Source organism: Vipera ursinii, assembly GCF_947247035.1.
Source record: "Vipera ursinii genome assembly, chromosome: 1".
NCBI lineage: Eukaryota > Metazoa > Chordata > Lepidosauria > Squamata > Viperidae > Vipera > Vipera ursinii.
This window is the reverse complement of record NC_139512.1, coordinates 304,116,599-304,131,516: the sequence shown is the minus strand read 5'-3', so window position 1 is coordinate 304,131,516 and position 14,918 is coordinate 304,116,599. Positions and strand designations below refer to the sequence as shown.

The 14,918-nt window shown below is 39.9% G+C and overlaps 1 protein-coding gene across 5 annotated transcripts in view; it reads right to left on the bottom strand.

The window, feature by feature from the left end:
* The window catches only part of ACBD3 (acyl-CoA binding domain containing 3), a 40,219-nt gene extending 28,862 nt beyond the window's left edge, over positions 1–11,357 (bottom strand). For 3 of the 5 annotated variants that reach the window (XR_014494446.1, XR_014494447.1, XM_083379567.1), the window contains exons 1-4: positions 10,872–11,357; positions 5,677–5,818; positions 5,024–5,164; positions 3,445–3,603 (exon numbers count right to left, since the gene is read on the bottom strand). Coding sequence is in view for 2 of the 5 variants with exons in the window: in XM_083379567.1 (XP_083235693.1) it covers positions 3,445–3,603; positions 5,024–5,164; positions 5,677–5,818; positions 10,872–11,157 (728 nt within the window). In the remaining 3 variants the exon portion in view is untranslated. The remainder of the gene's footprint in view (positions 1–3,444; positions 3,604–5,023; positions 5,165–5,676; positions 5,819–10,871) is intronic. The other 2 variants (XR_014494448.1, XM_083379568.1) reach the window with 2 other exon arrangements.
* Between the last annotated feature and the right edge of the window lie 3,561 nt (positions 11,358–14,918).

Sequence of the window (14,918 nt, the reverse complement as noted above, 5' to 3'; positions counted from 1 at the left end):
CGCCCTCCCCCTGGGGGCCACCAGTCAACATTCTCTGATTGGAGGCACCCTGAGGAGGCCCTCTCTGTGGGAGCGCACTGGGCGGAGGGAAGTTGACGCTGGCCGCAGGTAATCCAGACCCATGCCATGTAGGGCTTTGTAGGTCATTACCAGCACCTTGAATCTCACCCGGAGGGCAACCGGCAGCCAATGCAGCTCGCGGAGCAAAGGTGTAACATGGGAGTATCGGGAGACCCCCAGCACAACTCACGCAGCTGCATTCTGCACCAGTTGAAGCCTCCGAGTGGTCTTCAAGGGCAGCCCCATGTAGAGAGCATTACAGTAGTCCAAACGAGAGGTCACGAGCTCATGAGTGACTGTACGTAAGGCATCCCGGTCCAGATAGGGCCGCAACTGGCGCACCAGGCGAACCTGGGCAAAGGCCCCCCTAGTCACAGCTCCTATATGATCTTCTAAAGAGAGCTGTGAATCTAGGAGGACCCCCAAGTTGCGCATCCTATCTACGGGGGGCAATAACTCACCCCCCATAGTAAGAGATGGAATAATCTGAATTTCCCGGGATGCCGGCACGAACAGCCACTCAGTCTTGTCAGGGTTGAGCCGAAGCCTGTTCCTCCCCATCCAGATCCGGACCGCCTCCAGGCAACGGGACATCACGTCGAGGGCATCACTGGGGTGGTTTGGGGTTGAAATGAAAAGCTGGGTATCATCAGCATACTGTTGGTACCCAACTCCAAAACCACGAATGATCTCACCTAGAGGCTTCATATAGATGTTGAACAGGAGAGGCGAGAGGACCGATCCCTGGGGAACTCCACAAATGAGAGGCCTCAAGGTCGACCTCTGCCCCCCTGCCAACACCGACTGCGAACGTCCCAGAAGGTAGGAGGAGAACCACTGAAAAACTGTGCCTCCCACTCCCAACCCTCTGAGACGCCGCAGCAGGATACCATGGTCGATGGTATCGAAAGCCGCTGAGAGGTCTAACAGGACTAGGACAGAGGAACAACCCCTGTCCCGAGCCCGCCAGAGATCATTCACCAGCGCGACCAATGCCGTCTCCATGCTGTACCCGGGCCTGAAACCCGATTGGTACGGGTCCAGATAATCAGCTTCCTCCAAGAACAAAGGGAGCTGATGCGCCACCACGCTCTCAACAACCTTCGCAAGAAAGCGAAGGTTGGAGACCGGACGAAAGTTGTTTAATACACCTGGGTCCAGAGCAGGCTTCTTGAGGAGGGGTCTCACCACCGCCTCCTTCAAGGCGGCGGGAAAACTACCCTCACTCAAGGAAGCAGTTATCACTGCCTGGAGCCAGCCTCGTGTCCCATCCCAGGCCGCATAAACCAGCCAGGAGGGGCACGGGTCCAATAAACACGTGGTGGAGCTCAGCTTCCCCATGATCCTGTCCACGTCTTCAGGAGTCACAGGATCGAACTCCTCCCAGATAACATCGACAAAACTGCCCGTGTCCTCATCGTCAGTCTCTGCCCAGTCGGAGTCCAAATCGGTCCGAATCCGAGCGATTTTGTCCGACAGATATCGGCTAAACTCCTCGGCACGACCCTGCAAGGGCTCCTCCCTCACCTCCTGATTAAGGAGGGAGTGAGTCTCCCTAAACAGGGCGGCTGGGCGATTATCTGCGGACGCGATGAGTGTAGCAAAGTGGTTAGACCTTGCCATCCTCATCGCCGCGAGATAAGATCTCGTGAACGACCTTAGTCGCAACTGGTCGGATTAAGATCGGCTGGACCTCCAACAGCTCTCTAGGCCCCGTCTCCGACGCTTCATCTCCCGGAGCTCCATAGAAAACCATGGAGCCCATTGGGATCTGCACCGGGTCAAGGGCTGCATGGGTACAACTCGGTCGAGTGCCTCTGTGGCTGGCTTTTCCCACAAAATTAGGCTAGGGCTTACTTTCAGGGTAGGTCTTTATTTTCAGGAAAACATGGTATTTCTCACTTTCTCAAAAAGACATTTGTGCTCACTTGGCTCCACTCACACAAAATATGAGAAATAATCGCTTCTAATATACACAGTATATATAGAAATAATGAATATGGGATATTTGCTTTTCACAATGTCTAAAAATATAGTTCGCTTCTCAACAATTCCTTCAAAAGATGAATTACATTTATTCTACAATACACATTAGACAACCAATGAATGCCTCAAAAAACTGTATCCAATAAATAAATCATATCCTTTTTTGTATCAAGAACAAACACCAAATTGATTGGGGGAAAGCCTTACAATCTGCAGTGTCCATATTATCTCAGGATCAGATTCCAGAATAAAAAAGACATAAAGAGCTTTCATTCAATTTCCCAACAGCAGTAATCCCCAAATCTTATTTTTAAGAAAACTCTCTAAATTTTATCTTCTCTATTTAAAACCTATTTAATGAACTCAGTTCCTGCCAGAGTAAAAGCCACATAAATGTTGGCTGTCTCAGGCTTGCCTTTGAAATTCTGATGATGCATCCGCAAGAACCTAACAGCATCTCCCAATTGCAATTTCACCTTTAAGCATTCAGAGAAGAATTTTGTATCTTTCAGGTTAATCTAAGAGTTCATGCTAAATGTAACTTTTCAGTGTAAATGGTAAATTCTAATCCCAATACTAAAATTCAGACACAGTAGTACAGGTTCAAAGAAGAGTAGCAAGCAAGAGACTAGAAACTAAGTTGTATGAAAAGAGTTTTAAGGAAATTAAACTGTTTATAGTCTTAAAGAATAAAAAACTGAGGATGAATGTGATTTCAAATACCTGGAAAGATGTCACACAAGGGTAAAGCCTGTTGCAATCAAGATACCAGAAAATAATATTCTAACTGAACATTAAGAAAAAACACTTTCTAACAGTTTAACAGTAAAACCAATTACGTGAAGAAATGATAGATTCTTTTATACTTCAAGCAGAAGCTAGATAACACTGCAGTAATTTAAATTTCCGTATTGTTGGATTTGATGGTTTAGTGCTCCTTGAAGCTCTGTAGTTCTGAAACTTTCTAGCAAAACTCTCTTCCAATGGGCTTGTTCCTAGTCCCATCAGTACATGAATTTAGATACACCTTTGAATAACTTTTATCAAATTTAGAAAACTTCCCATCTCCCTCAAAGATTTGCCTTCAGTATTTTAAGTGATCTCAAAAATGATTTATCTGTCAATAATAAAAGGTTGAATGTAAATAACAGGTTGAATCTACAAGTCTGTTCTCTACAAAAATTATTTCTTGTAAACTTCAGCTTACTCCTTCTGTATATCACTTGAGGTCCCAAAACATAATTTTAAAAATATTTAGCCATTTATAAAAATTATTTGTATGGCCTTGGGCAAGTTGGCATTTCCATTAATGTAAGAATAAAAGGGATAATCCCACGTTCATTTTTTTAAAAAAAGACACAAATATGATATGACAAATCATGTGTTACTGAGTCCTACTTTTGCTGTTCCATTCGGAATCTCTCTTCTTCTATTCTCCGTCTTTCCTCTTCTTCCCGTCTGAGTCTCTCTTCCTCTTCTTGCCTGCGTTTCTCTTCCTCTTTTTGTAAACGCTCTCGTTCTTCTTCTTCACGTTGCCTACGTTCCTCCTCTTCTCTCCTGTAATATTTGTATCTATCAATTATTCTGTAATTCTGTGCAGCTTCTCATGCTGCAGTATGAAGAATGAAGTTTCAATCTCCAATCCGTCACTGAATTTAACAATAAAGAACTCATATAAAATTTATCTCCATAAAACTATCAATGGCTAGTATCAGAAGAGTTCTATTTTCTCCACTAGTCAAGGGCATACAGCTCCACTATCCGCTGTGGGGGAGCACAAGAAAGCAGATGCTGTCCCGCAAGATACTTTTTTGAACCAGTTGAGAATGTTGGATGAAAAGACCTATGATTTAATCTATTAGCAATCTAATGTCCTACTTGATTAGATTATTTGTGGGAACATACACCAAAACCTTGATTTTGCAGTTATCCCTAATCAGTAGACTATGAAATTGCTCTCGAGAGATTGTTTTTTTTTACTTTGGACTTCACCCCCAATGACAGTAAAATCTGTTGTTTCCAAAGCTGTGTAGGCATTTCACATAATTTATATATTTAAGTAATTGACATCATTTGCGTCAATTGATGCAAAATGTCAATTATGTCAATTTAGATTTTAACAGATATTTGGATTTAAAGGAACACCTTTTTTCAAATATTCTTTTAAATCATGGTTTTACTGTAGTGCAATTTCTCTAACTATAATCTTAGGGAAACTTACCCTGGAATCACTCACAATGATGACTGCATAATAAGATTACAAAACAACTCAAAGGTAACACAGAAGGCTTAAATACCTCTTCTCAGAAAGAAAATTGTAAATTGTAATTTCTTATTATGCATCAGAATAACCCAAGAAACCCAGGAAAATGCAACGAATCTAATTCTGATGCAATGAAAAACAGAACAAAACATGTTCCTTCACAAGATGAATTTTTTGTAACGAATACCATCAATAAGCAACAAAAATTCTGTTAAAAGCAAATACATTTAACTTTTTGATATCAATCAAAATATTGGGCAAGATACTAGATTATATGCTATTTCTCTAACCACAGTAAATGAACATGGAGTTTTGAACTGATTCTACTATAAACCACATTACATATTTACAAAGATTCTTATGCACTAATGACCAGTTATATATTTAGGCAACATTTAAAATATTACTAATAATCCTCATATTTGTAATATAAGGAAACAAAAACTGCAGGCAAGCAAATAACTTCATCATCAAGACTGTTACAAAATAATAAGAACTAAGACAGGGGTCGGCAACCTCGGCTCTTTTATGACTCGTGGACTTCAACTCCCAGAATTCCTGAGCCAGCATAGCTGGCTCAGGAATTCTGGGAGTTGAAGTCCACGAGTCATAAAAGAGCCGAGGTTGCCGACCCCTGAACTAAGAGATCATTAGGAAAGGCCATGGGAATATCTGTGAACTAGAATTTGGTTCCAAACAAGTACAAAAGCATACCTTTTCTTCTCCTGCTCTTCTTTCTCTATTTTATGGGATGTAACATATGTTGAAAAGAGATGACAACATCTATTCAGGAGCTTTACAAACTCTGTCATAGCTTCTTGCTTTGCCATACTACCAAGTGCAGCCCATTCTTTCCTGCAATGATGAGATAAAATGAGTTGGGATAAAAAGGAAATACTTTCTATCAAGTTTTAAGTATAAACACAACAGTTGATGCTTAAGTTGATGCTAGACAACCAGGCAGGAAAATGTTCCCAGAAAACAGCTCTGAACATGAATCCTTTTGAAAGCAGTATACCTCTGCCCAGAACACCAGGAATTTCACATGACAAGGCATATACACACACAAAAATCTCGTCAGATGACCCACCAAGAAAACAAATGTACTAGTGATTAAAATTTTTATTCATATTTCTGTCTTGAGAACAAGACTAAATGTATGTAGTTTGGTTTAACTACTAAATTCAAATCTTCTGTCAATAAATAACCACTTTTCAGGCCTCCAGGAATTTTAAAACATGCTCGGGTGCTGAATGTATAAGATATCACCATACTATTGACATTTCAACCCACAGTCCAATCTTAGGTTAAAATGCCTTGGTCAAATAAAACAGTGCATTTGTTCTATTTATAAGTATTTTTTTTACCTTCTGTCATTCCCAAGTACATCGAAGAATCCAACTTCAGGGCAGATGTCTGGATTGTAAGGTCCCAGCAGAACCTGTTTATGCAGGGCTACCAGTTTGAGTTTTTCTTCATAGGTGGGATGAAACGCTTTGCCATCTTTTTCTGAAAGAAAAAGATTCAGTAAATTTCAAGGTACAAATAATGTTACCATGCGATGTATTCCATAGTTAAGAACACAATGGAACGTCCTATCTTCTATAATGGTCTCTCAAAGTGGTACCAATCATGCTAGCTGATTTGGTTGCCCAGTGCAAAAAGCTGAAGAGTGAATATTGTGTTTTTTTTCAAGGCTACCTCCAAGAAAGCTTGTAAGCCGCCCTGAGTCTTCGGAGAAGGGCGCGATATAAATGGAATTTTTTTAAAAAAGGTAATAAACCAAGACTTATTTACATTTTCAGGGAAAATGTACAGAGTTACAAAGACCTAAGTCCACGCAAGCACTCAGAACAAGGGTACAACCTTATCCCAGGACATGTTTACATGGACAGCCATCAAGAATGGTAGTTTCACTTAACAGCCTCTTATGTGGCAAGGAACTTTATTGAAAAAAGACATAGTGAGACAACTTAGCATATTGAACTGGGATCAAAGATCTGGATTAAGTCTCAACTTAGTAATGAACCTCAACGGGTGGCTTCAGAGGCCTGCCTTACTCACTCTGCAGGTATGGTGAAGGTATAAATGCTATAAGCTCCCTAACACACTTCGGAAAAGTAGAAAAAACAATGCGTAGCAACAAACAAAGTCAAAAATCTATATACATGCAGCATGATCTATAACAAGGTGGTTTTGATTTTACAAAAACAAGGTGCTGTTCTTTTATTTATTTGCAATACATAAATCCTATTTTTAACTATACAGCTAGGATAAAAATATGCCTAGAAAGTATTCATGTTATTTTGTGTATTCTAAAATATAATTTAAATATTGTAAATTATTGTAATATAAATTCCATAATAAAATTACAAAAAATTAGTGAAAACAAATTTTACTTTTAATTATTAAAGAGAAGGTTAATGAATTATTTACATATATGACTGAAAAAGGAACTAAAGACTGAAAGAACCTTATTAAAAATTACAACAAATAAATAATGAATCATTTCACAAATTTAATCTAGGTTGTTTTTTAAACATTTACCACAAAAGAAATATCATTCATTTTAAATTTATGTCCCATAAACATTGATCTGGCTTCAAACTGTTCATCTGAAATAAGCTTCAAATATAACTGTACTTACACAACAAAGATAACACAATAATTTAGTATATTTTAAATTGTAACCCAAGTCAACGTAAGTTTGTTTTTTTAAAAAGAGCACATATTTAGGTTTTGTGAGCATTAGCCAATTATAGTACATTCAGTGAATTCACAAAACACACAAAAGAGCAAAAGCTATTGCTTGGAAAAATGCTGACTGATGAAACATGAAACAAAGATGCAAATACAAGAATTATTTTGTTATACAATAAATCAAAATAAAGGCTTTATTTCTGTTACACTATATTATCATACTAGAATCCATATGAATGTCCACTGAAACTTGCAAAAAACATGTTTTTGTTGACACCAACGTTAGGTCTCAAATACTGGCCACACTAATTTCAAGCTAGACAGCATAGGAGGGATTCCTGTTCATTCTTTAACCATATCTTCTGCAAAACCATTTTACTTATCGGTCTGAATATGCTTGAAGTTGGATGAATAATTATTCTTCTTATAATAAAACTAGCCTCCCAAGTTTTTTATAATGCATTTGCATTATATCTTATACTTGGATTTTAAAAAGATGTACAAGTACTATAATAAAACAAGCCTGGATTGCCATTTCAAGGTACTTACCTAGTATATTTATCTCAACTTATTATTTCCTGGATCATTCACAAACACTAATGAGGGACTAATTTTCATATAATATACCTCCATTAATAAATTATTTAGGAATTATCTATAACAATGTTTCTTAACTCCTTTTTCTCACAATCTCAACTTTTAATAATGATGGAAGATCTCAAAAGGACTTTTTATATAGATTATATTTACCAGTATTTACTATATTAAACATTGATGCATTTACTGCCACTACTACTTCTCATGATCGTTTGATTATTTTCAACATAGGCTGGCAAAAAAATTGGACTCCCTGAACCCGAGAGGGTCTTGATTGTTCAGTCACTAAATCACGTCCGACACTTCACAATCCCAAGGACCACAGCATGGCAGACCTCGCTGTCCTCCACTATCTCTTGGAGTTTGCCTGTTGAAGTCCATGAGTCATAAAAGAGCCAAGGTTGCCTACCCCTACACTAAATGAAAGCAAGAAGACACAGAACTCTTTTTGCTGCCATCTAGCAATCATCAGGATTTTTGCAGCCCATATCTGATAGTAAAATCCAATCATCCTACCTAAAACTTGATTGGATTTATTTGGGACTAGAATGATGGGGACTTTCCCTTTCTCCCTCCCTCCCCTTTTCCACATAGCAATATTTCAGACAAAAATATCAACAGGGATATTATCTGGGCTCTTTTAAAAGAATACAGTAGGCATATTGGACCCGTTGCATCACAATCTTTTGGCCCCAGGATTCTGTCTGCATTCATGCACCTATTTGTCTTAATAAATCAATCACCCAAAGGTTAACTGCACACAGTTGCCAAAGAAAGATAATCTATTCTGTAACACTGCAACATAGCCTACCAACTTAAAACTTTCAACTTTTGGAAAATTCAGTTTACCATAATTTTTCTTTCTACTTAACATTACTTTTATTCTTTTTGCTTTGTATTCCAAGCACAGCTCAGTAACACTTATATACAACATTTTTTAGAACAGTAACAGTGACCATATTTCTTGAATCTAGTGGGAATAACCACAATCTATAGCATGGCTGTTTGCTGTATGTTTGTATTGTACTTTCTCCTGAGTTTATAAAGGAGATTTAAAATGGACAACGATATGGGAAGTAGCATTTGATTTAGAAACTCCAATATTTTTCAGAGAAAACTTGCATTTTTCTGTTTTATTAGATGGTCTAATAACTTAGGTACATGTAGATCCCCAATCCTTTCACATACCAAGAAAAAAGAGGAAGAACGAGATTAAGGGTGGTAAGGCCACACCTAGAATACTGCATCCAGTTTTGGTAACCACAATGTAAAAAAGATGTTGAGACTCTAGAAAGAGTACAGAGAAAAGCAACAAAGATGATCAAGGAATGGAGGCTAAAACATATAAGGAACGGTTGCTGGAATTGGGTATGTCTAGTTTAATGAAGAGAAGGACAAGGGGGGACATGATAGTAGTGCTCCAATATCTCAGGGGCTGCCACAAAGAACACGGAGTCAAGCTATTCTCCAAAGCATCTGAAGGCAGATGGAAACTAACCAAAGAGAGAAGCAATCTAAAACTAAGGAAAAATTTCCTGACAGAACAATTAATCAGTGGAACAACCTGCCTGCAGAAGCTGTGAGGCTCCAACATTGAACGTTTTTAAGAAGAGACTGGGCAGCCATTTGTCTGAAATGGTATAGGGTTTCCTGCCTGAGCAGGGGGTTAGACTAGATGACTTCCAAGGTCCTTTCCAACTTACAATACAATAAAATAAATAAATAAATTATAACAAAGCAACTATTTCTTACAAAGATTATTGTTTAGCTGACCTTCAAAGGTGACAGTATATTTCAAGAAATGCATATTTATGATAGTAGAATATTGTATATTACCTCAAAGTTTTTAAAAGGGCAGTTCAGGCTCATTTTGGGCCCAAAATATATATAAATATTTTCCTCCTGGAGGAGAAACAGCAACAAAGACATATTGAGACTGTACTAAGTCTCAATGCACAGTTGTGACAAGATCTTAAGTATTTCAACCAGTTTCTGTGATCTGATGTCTGATGTAAGTTAAACACATCACATTATTTTGCTCCGAAGTGTAATCCTTCTTACATCTGATATTAAATCTTTACTTTTTCATGCTTTGAAAAAAAATGAATATGACTGCACTACATGATATATAATATTGAAAGCAACAGCAAAGATATGGGAGCAAAAGGTCACATTTCATGGGTATAAACTTACTATCTAGTCATTCCAAATGTGGATTTTTGTATGTTTCTCTATTATTCAAAGATATTACACATTGGGAATTTCTATAAAATTTGATTTCATAAGACCTAACTCTTCCTCATTTGAAAAGAGTATTCCTTGAATACTCTTATAATTCACAGATCGATTCCAACTCATAATAAAAAAAATGCCAAGTGTCAATTCTGCAGTTGTATTGCAGAACTGCCATGTACTTGTAAACAGATATGAGGAACAAAAATGGATTTATAACATAATTTGCTGCAGCATACACTGTATTTTCGGCCTGCTTTTGATTTAAAAATTAACAAGTATGTTCCTAAGTGCTTGTTTATATTTGCTTTTATATTACCGTCTGTGACTTTATTCAAAGTCTAAAATATTAAAATATTCTGGGGATGGTGTTCAGTACTGTATACATCCAAATGAACAATAGTTCCAGTATTAAAAGAAGAACAAGCACAATATCATTTTATAGATCTCTAGGCTCCCCTGTTTCTATAAGGCCACATAATCTGTTGAAGAAAAAAGTGGTCTACATACCCTCAGGTTTATTTTAAAACAGGGGTCTTCAAACTTGGCCCTTTTTATGACTTGTGGACTTCATTTCCCAGAATTCTTCTGCCAGCGTGCCTGGCTGAGGAATTCTGGGAGTTGAAGTCCACAAGTCATAAAAGGGCCAAGTTTGAAGACCCCTGTTTTAAAACATTAATATACTTCATTTAGCAATTTCGCTTTGGCCTGCACATTTGAAGTCTACTTAATGTCACGCCTGCAACTAATACATTCCCCTGCAAACTGAATAGTGCAGTTCATTGAATATTTCTCTTCTTTCTCAACAAGCTTCTGAGGGTGACGGCGGTCTCTCTCCACAGACACAAACCAAATAAATAAACGTATATTTAGTTTAAGATTTCCGGGGCTCTACGGAGGTAAGCCGGGGCCGGAGGCTACCAAGCTTTCTCCCCACAAGACCCTCTTACGATTGAGAGGCCGGGAAGCAGAGGGAGCCGGGACGTTTCAGTCACTTTCCCGGCTTGGAAAAGAGGCCAAGGCGGTCGGTCACCTTTGAAGAAGCGCAGCGCCAGGCCGTACAACTCCTCCAGGTCGAAGCCCCAGCGCCGCTCCAGATTCAGCGCTCCGCCGCCGTCGCCGTCGCCGTCTCCGCCGGCCTCGTCTCTCACCTGCCCCGGCTGACCAGAAGTCCCCACTCGGCCGCCTCGGTTGCCAGCCAGCGGCAGCGGCCTAACCTCCGCCTGGCCAGGCCTAGCGTCTTCCGAGTCCGGGCTCAGGGTCAGGCCATCGATGGAAACCTCCAGCCGCTCCGAACTGAGCGCTGCCGCGGCCGCCATCGCCTGCCTCGTTCCCTGCTGCTCAGCTGGGCGGCCACGTCCCGACTTCCTGCTCCCGCCTCACGACCCGGATCTTCCGGCGAGGCAGGCAAGTCTGCCAGCAGCGGCAGCAGCTGGAGGGAGGAGGAGAGGAAGAGGAGAAAGGGTGGTCCCGCTAGAGCAGCGTTTCCCAACCTTTAGGACAGGGGTCTTCAAACTTGGCCTTTTTATGACTTGTGGACTTCAACTCCCAGAATTCCTCAGTCAGGCATGCTGGCTGAGGAATTCTGGGAGTTGAAGTCCACAAGTCATAAAAGGGCCAAGTTTGAAGACCCCTGCTTTAGGAACTTGAAGATGCGTGGACTTCAACTCCCAGAATTCCCCAGCCAGCTATGCTGGCTGGGGAATTCTGGGAGTTGAAGTCCACGCATCTTCAAGTTCCTAAGGTTGGGAAACGCTGCGCTAGAGGCCGTCGTGGGTTGTTTACCTGCTGCTGCTGCTGCTGCCGCCGCCGCCAAGGTGCCTGCCTTTGTCGCGGGCATATTGTGGACCTTTCCTGAACGCAGTCCTGGGGCAGCCAAGCACGTGGAGTTTTTAGGGCGATTTAATTCCGAGTAAACGCAAGCGAAGTTGCCATCTTCTTCGTTTCCGGATAGAAATCTCTTCGACGTCTGCACGACAGCCACCGATTCGTGTCGGGCTGCCGTTCAGACTGCCGGCGAATTCACACGATTTGTCGAAAGGCGGAGCAGCCTTGATCCAGAACGTGATGTCCACACCGGGATTTCCAGCAAGTCTGAACCCCTTGAGTAGATGCGCCACACACACACAAAAAAAAAAAACCCAAAAAAACACAACAACACTCAAGTCAAAAGGACAATCAACACGCGTCCTTCGGTCTGTTCACAATCAACTTTAATTTTGCTCACGACGTCAGTCGTAACGGCTCCGTAAAGTAGTCTCCAGATTATGCAATAACGGGTGGTGGACCTGTGACCCTCCAGATGAATCGCTATTTGAGCAATCCCATCTGGTCTAATTGTTAAATATGACAGTTGAAATTAATTTTGAGCAAGTAATAACGTCTCTCTTTAACACTTTTTCTATATTCTGAAGACAACGAACAGAGTTTCAAATAATCTTGTGAAGGGAATGCTAAAGGACTTTTAAAACTTGTTTTCCGTTTTGTACAAAAGCAACCTTCAAACTTATGGAAATGATGCAATGCTATCTTCACCTCCTCTGGGACAGCATATTAAATCTTATGCACCGTATCAGCTTTATGAGTCAGAAAATGGTCTTTTCAAATCTCATGCCATTAATCCTAGACCATCTGTAAGAAAGCAAAGAAAAAGAAGAAAGGCATAGTGCAGCTGTTTCAGTCAAAAAATGTTTACACTGGCTTTCTAAAATCTCCCTTCTGACGGAAAAAGGCAGCCTTTGAGAAACCTTTGCAATTTCATCATTGGGCCTAGACCAGAGATCCCCTAGATCAGAGGTCCCCAACCTTTCGGGCACCAGGGACTGGTTCTGTGGAGAGAGATTTTTCCGTGGACCAGTGTGTGCGTGGTTTTGTGTGCTGCCTGCATCTCACGGATGGGCTTGTTTGTGCGGACCGGTTGCTGGCATGCTGCGGCCCAGTACTAGTCCATGGACCAGGGGTTCAGGATTGGGGACCCCTGCCGTAGACAGCAGTGCTCTCTTTAGAGCCTTAGGCTGAGCTCTTTCCTTCTATGAATATGAAAGACATTTGCTGTTCCTTATGCAAATTACAAACAACCACTGAACAGTAGCTTTTCTTAAAAGTTTTTGCACTGTTAAGAAACTGGCAGCCCTTAAAAATAATGTTTGTGCAGGCAGGGCAAATGAACCAGTTGGCAGCAAACTGGGCAGAGAGACAGTTGGTCCAGAATAAGCTTTACTAATTTCTCGTTCTGCGATCAACTTCTTTGGCTTCATGCTGTTCACTAACTACTTGCATGTTAAGTTTAGAACAAATGCCCAAGGGATATTGTTGTTCATAGCTTAACAACTGTACCTGGCAATCTGGAACTAGATTTACAGTGACATTTAGAAATTCTTTTCTCTTCCATGCCCCTTCCCTGCTCTGCTGTAGGATACTACAGCATTTAGTTCTGAGTTAGCTGCCAGGCCGAAACTGCAGTATTTTATCTCACTCCATAGAGAATTGAATAATGAGAAAAGAAAAGAGGTCTTTTTATTCTTTTTTTTTCCAGAAATATCCCGTATCTTAATTTTTCACTTCTGCTTCTGTCAGGACATTTGTTATAATCCAGCTTTCTTCAAACTTCCACAGGGACTGGCACTCCCAGAATTCACAACTAATAATTCAATATCAGAGTTCAAAACTGATTTTCAGAGAGAATAGCTGTTCTGTTTTAGTTAAGCCTGTCACAATTTGTTTATGTTCTACAATCTACATTATGCTTAATGTAACTCTGCTGATGAAGTTCTATCATTAATTAGATCAAAAAATTAGTGTGTTATAAAGTATTTCTATGATGGCATCTTTTTCAAAGCTGGCTTTTTAAATACAAATATAGCAAAAATCTAGAAAAAGAACACTGAACAATTGAAACTCAACTGTCATCTGGTGGACTATATAATGAATTTTGGAAAGCGGATTCTTTTTTTCTTGCTCAAAATCGTGTATTACCATTTTAAAGGCTAACTACATAGTTAACAGAAACATTTTCAGAAGAACATTTTTGAGAAAAAAACCCTCTTTTTAAAACAATACTGAAATAATTAGAAGAATGGAATGGTAAACCACTTCCACATTGCTGCCAGTAAGAAATTTGTACTCTTCAAGGGTTCAGCTTGAGGAGCCTTTACCTTTAAGCTATATATGTGCAAATAAAAAGTATACATATTTGAAAAATATATCATTTTCAAATGTTAGAAAAAGATGATGGGTACAATTACAAGGGTTGCCCAACCAAGGAATTACAAGATTACAAAAAATTCTGATAGCAAGAAAGGCAAATGGGGGCCCTGCAGGTGATTCGATCTTCAACTCCTATCGGTCATAGCCTCTGGCCAATGAAAAATGGTCAGTGTTTTAATTCATGCTATTTGGAAGGCATCTGGTTACTTATTTCTGCCAGTCCAGTGTTGTACTATTTTGATAACTGTATTTTGCTTTCCATCTATAGAACTGCTCCCCCAATCCAATTATGCTTGTACAAAGGCTAAAATAAAAGAATGCACATATTCTAGATTTCTCGACAGCAGGCATGCTCCTGTTGGTGCTACAACTTTGCACTTGGCTTGGGTGAAGGAATTTTCCTCTGCTTGTGTTCAAAGGGAAGGGAAAATAGCTGATCCCCTATTGAGATAATCTCATTCACACTGTCAGAATAAACCATAGGATATGATTTAACTTGGCACATAACAGCATGCCATCTCCAGTGTATTTAACCCTCAAAGAATGAAGGCAGTTTACTGAAACATGAGGAAGGATATATGGGAAACTGTTCTTAAAATAAGTATAAGACAATAGAAATATCAGAAGACTAGGTCCCTCTACAACAGGTGACAATCTCTGGCCACAAATATAAATTAGATTGTTATATGCTAAATCTACCTCATCAAAATATTGAAGGTAATCTTGTGATGGAGAAAGAAATTAAAGAGGCACACACACAAAAATCTACCGTAATAGTGGTGGACTTCACTTAACCTCAATCTAATCTGTTCATGTTCAGACTGAGAAAAACAGATTTCTAGATATTATGACATTATTACGACTTCAGAACAGT